Source organism: Homarus americanus, unplaced genomic scaffold, assembly GCF_018991925.1.
Source record: "Homarus americanus isolate GMGI-L3 unplaced genomic scaffold, GMGI_Hamer_2.0 scaffold23578, whole genome shotgun sequence".
NCBI classification, from domain to species: Eukaryota; Metazoa; Arthropoda; class Malacostraca; order Decapoda; family Nephropidae; genus Homarus; species Homarus americanus.
Genome location: NW_024733231.1, coordinates 4,055,884 through 4,060,883, shown reverse-complemented (window position 1 = coordinate 4,060,883; position 5,000 = coordinate 4,055,884). Strand labels below are relative to the sequence as shown.

General features: G+C 43.5%; 1 protein-coding gene across 1 annotated transcript in view; it reads left to right on the top strand.

Moving 5' to 3' along the window:
• Positions 1-4,970, top strand: part of LOC121869479 (stromelysin-3-like) — a 14,787-nt gene extending 9,817 nt beyond the window's left edge. Inside the window, exon 9 of the mRNA XM_042370832.1 lies at positions 4,852-4,970. Coding sequence (XP_042226766.1) covers positions 4,852-4,970 — 119 coding nt within the window. The remainder of the gene's footprint in view (positions 1-4,851) is intronic.
• Positions 4,971-5,000: the final 30 nt, after the last annotated feature.

Genomic DNA, 5,000 nt, shown 5'->3' with positions numbered 1-5,000 from the left:
CCATAATGTATTATATACCAGTTCATAGGGAAAGTTTGTACAGGTATTTATCATGTTAATTGCTTCACTACAAGTAATTACAGGTACAATATATTTATCTCCCACACAAATAAACACACACACCATGGATACAGACACTAGGAGGGGTGTGGGGGGGTATGGAGGGGAGGGTGGGGGGTGGTGGGGGTGGGTGGGCTCAAATAATAAGTTGGTTCAAAATAAGATGATTGTTGTAACTTGAGGCTTGGCTTACTGACACACACACACACACACACACACACACACACACACACACACACACACACACACAACATCCAACCCAAACCATGTACTGATCACCAAAAGCACAGCCCATCACCCCAAAAGAACAGCCCCCACCACCACCAAAAGAACAGCCCCATCATCAACAAAAGAACAGCCCCATCATCACCAAAAGAACAGCCCCACCACCAAAAGAACAGCCCCATCATCACCAAAAAGAACAGCCCCATCATCACCAAAGAACAGCCCATCATCACCAAAAGAACAGCCCCATCATCACCAAAGAACAGCCCCATCCCATCATCACCAAAAGAACAGCCCCCATCATCACAAAATGAACAGCCTCATCATCACCAAAAGAACAGCCCCATCATCACCAAAAGAACAGCCCCCATCATCACCAAAAAGAACAACCCCATCATCACCAAAATAACAGCCCCCATCATCACCAAAAAGAACAGCAGCCCCATCATCACCAAAAGAACAGCCCCCATCATCACCAAAAGAACAGCCTCATCATCACCAAAGAACAGCCTCATCATCACCAAAGAACAGCCCCATCATCACCAAAAGAACAGCCCTATCATCACCAAAAGAACAGCCCCTATCATCACCAAAAGAACAGCCCCATCATCACCAAAAAGAACAGCCCCCATCATCACCAAAAGAACAGCCCCATCATCACCAAAGAACAGCCCCAACATCACCAAAAAGAAAAGCCCCATCATCACCAAAAGAACAGCCTCATCATCACCAAAAGAACAGCCTCATCATCACCAAAAGAACAGCCCCATCATCACCAAAAGAACAGCCCCATCATCACCAAAAGAACAGCCCCATCATCACCAAAAGAACAGCCTCATCATCACCAAAAGAACAGCCCATCATCACCAAAAGAACAGCCCCCATCATCACCAAAAGAACAGCCCCATCATCAAAGAACAGCCCCATCATCACCAAAAGAACAGCCCCCATCATCACCAAAAGAACAGCCCCCATCATCACCAAAAGAACAGCCCATCATACCAAAAAGAACAGACCCCATCATCACCAAAAGAACAACCCCCATCATCACCAAAAGAACAGCCCCATCATCACCAAAAGAACAGCCCTCATCATCACCAAAAGAACAGCCCCCATCACCAAAAGAACAGCCTCATCATCACCAAAAGAACAGCCTCATCATCACCAAAAGAACAGCCCCATCATCACCAAAAAGAACAGCCCCCATCATCACCAAAAGAACAGACCCCATCATCACCAAAAGAACAACCCCATCATCACCAAAAGAACAACAGCCCCATCATCACCAAAAGAACAGCCCCATCATCACCAAAAGAACAGCCCCATCATCACCAAAAGAACAGCCCCATCATCACCAAAAGAACAGCCCCATCATCACCAAAAGAACAGACCCCATCATCACCAAAAGAACAGCCCCATCATCACCAAAAGAACAGCCCCATCATCACCAAAAGAACAGCCCCATCATCACCAAAAGAACAGCCCCCATCATCACCAAAAGAACAGCCCCCATCATCACCAAAAGAACAGCCCCATCACCACAAAGAACAGCCCCATCATCACCAAAAGAACAGCCCCATCATCACCCAAAAGAACAGCCCCATCATCACCAAAAGAACAGCCCCATCATCACCAAAAGAACAGCCCCCATCATCACCAAAGAACAGCCCCATCACCACCAAAAGAACAGCCCCCATCATCACCAAAAGAACAGCCCCATCACCACCAAAAGAACAGCCCCCATCATCACCAAAAGAACAGCCCCATCACCACCAAAAGAACAGCCCCATCACCACCAAAAGAACAGCCCCCATCATCACCAAAAGAACAGCCCCATCTGACCTTCGTAATCACCAACTACTACATAACCACCTCATGTGTTGACTCCCTGTTCAACATATTCCAGCACTGTAACTGTCCTGGAATGCCTTGTTAAGTGACCCTCTCCTCCTCCTTGTTATCATGTGTTATATGTATACAATTTATGTCATTTGTTTGCATATATTGTGTTTGTCGGCTGTGTTTGTTTAGAAAAATTTAATTGTTGTTATTATTATTATTATTATTATTATTATTGTTGTTGTTGTTGTTGTTGTTGTTGTTGCATGTCATATGTAGGTTTAGTGGTATACACAGACACGTGGATCTATACAAACACACATGAGGATATATGTATACACGTATGAAAACTCGCTCACATATGAACACACACACTTGCGTTAAATTGCCCGGGCACGACAACATGTACACACAAATACTCTCTACACCAGTGAGAAGATATAAACTCCAACAGAGTACAGAGAATATTTCCCAACATACCATCTTCTTTATTCTTGCCTCCTGTCTTGGTGTTAAGTGAACGTACGAGTATCCAGCTAAGATAAAGTCTAAAATCCTTACTTTACACTTACATTTCACCATAAGTCAAAACAATTAAGTACATTTACATCCTTACTTACAAAGACCACATAATATAATTTTTTTATTAATAATAGACCTTGACAGAAGATTTATAAAAGGTTACGGCGTATATAGTGAAGATGTTCTTATATTACTTAATCATATAGTCTGGATGATATATTAGATAAGATAATAATAATAAAAGGCTCTTGATGTTGATGATATCACCACCACACAGCTGGTAAACCTCTTAACATCTTAACAACATCTTAGGATCAGTTGTGTGTGTGTGTGTGTGTGTGTGTGTGTGTGTGTGTGTGTGTGTGAGTAGAAATTTACGAACCCTTGCTGTAAAACTATGCTGTGAAGTTAACCTAAATCTCAACAGCCAACCTTACATGGATGGTCTATAATAGTCAACCTTACATGGATGGTCTATAATAGTCAACCTTACATGGATGGTCTATAATAGTCAACCTTACATGGATGGTCTATAACAGCCAACCTTACATGGATGGTCTATAATAGTCAACCTTACATGGATGGTCTATAATAGTCAACCTTACATGGATGGTCTATAATAGTCAACCTTACATGGATGGTCTATAACAGCCAACCTTACATGGATGGTCCTTGGAGTGTCGTCAAGCTAGCCGGAGTGTGAGACGGGGTGATATCCTTGAAATCGTAAAGTAAGTAACAATTATAGGCTGTTACTTGAGATTAATGTGTTACTTGAGTGAGTGTTACGTCACCATCACCACTTCAAGAGATCAACAGAGGTTACAGTGTTAATTTTAGGGGTCAGATTAACTCCCCTCGTTACTTCCTAGCCTCCCCCTCTCCCTGATGTGTTACTTCCTAGCCTCCTCCCCTTCCCTCGTTACTCCTAGCCTCCCCCTCGTGTTACTTTCCTAGCCTCCACCTCCGCGCATTGCTACCTATACCTGACCTCACACACCTGTAATATCTGACACATCTTAACCCTCCTCCTACCCTTCCCCCTCCTGTGTTAAGCCGAGGAGTCCTGACCCTGACCCTACAAACCTTGACCTGACCCGACCAGACCTCTCCCACACTGACCCACACTACATCAACAACCTAACACAACATATCATTATTAACTGACCCGACCTGACCCTCCCACACTGACCCAACCACATCAACAACCTAACACAACATATCATTATTAACTGAACTGACCTGACCTGACCTCCACACTGACCCACACCACATCAACTTAACCTAACACAACATATCATTATTAACTGACCTGACCTGACCTCTCCCACACTGACCCACACCCATACCAATCCAACCTAACACAACATATCATTATTAACTGACCCGACCTGACCTCTCCACACTGACCCACACCACATCAACTAACCTAACACAACATATCATTATTAACTGACCCGACCTGACCTCTCCACACTGACCCACACACCCACATCAACAACCTAACACAACATATCATTATTAACTGACCCGACCTGACCTCTCCCACACTGACCCACACCACAACCAACTCAACCTCATATCATTATTAACTGACCCGACCTGACCTCTCCCACTGACCCACACCACACCAACTTAACCTAACACAACATATCATTATTAACTGACATTAACGACCTGACCTCTCCCACACTGACGCACACCACATCAACTTAACCTAACACACCATATCATTATTAACTGGTTGGGTAGTTGAAGTTAATAACCATCATTAATATTGCTAATAGGTAAATATAAGGTTTCAAAGAGTAGGACTTAAGGGTGAGGGGTTAGGGGTGAGGGGTGAGAGGGGTGAGGGTGAGAGGGTGAGGGGTGAGGGGTGAGGAGGGGGTAGTGTTGGGGGAATGTTGTCAGGGGAACACTTATATATTCAAGGTTTATAATCTGTCTGAGACTCGTAAGGGTGTTTAGTTTTAGCATGAGGTCTACAAGAGGTTTAGGTTAGGTTAGGTTTAGGTTAGGTTAGGTTAGGTTAAGTTAGCAATTCAACTTCACCTCAAAAAGACTCCTCAAACTCTTCAAAAGGTTCCCCAAATAAACCCCTCAGAAAATTCCTCAAAAACACCTCAAAAAGTTCCTCAAAAGTTCCTCAAAAGTTCCTCTAACTCCTCAAACTCCTAAAAAGTTCCTCAAACTCCTCAAAAGTTCAAACTCCTCATAAATTCCTCAAACTCCTCAAAAGTTCCTCAAACTCCTCAAAAGTTCCTCAAAAGTTCCTCAAACTCCTCAAAAGTTCCTCAAACTCCTCAAAAGTTCCTCATTAGCATACTACTCATACCACCATGAAATTTCCG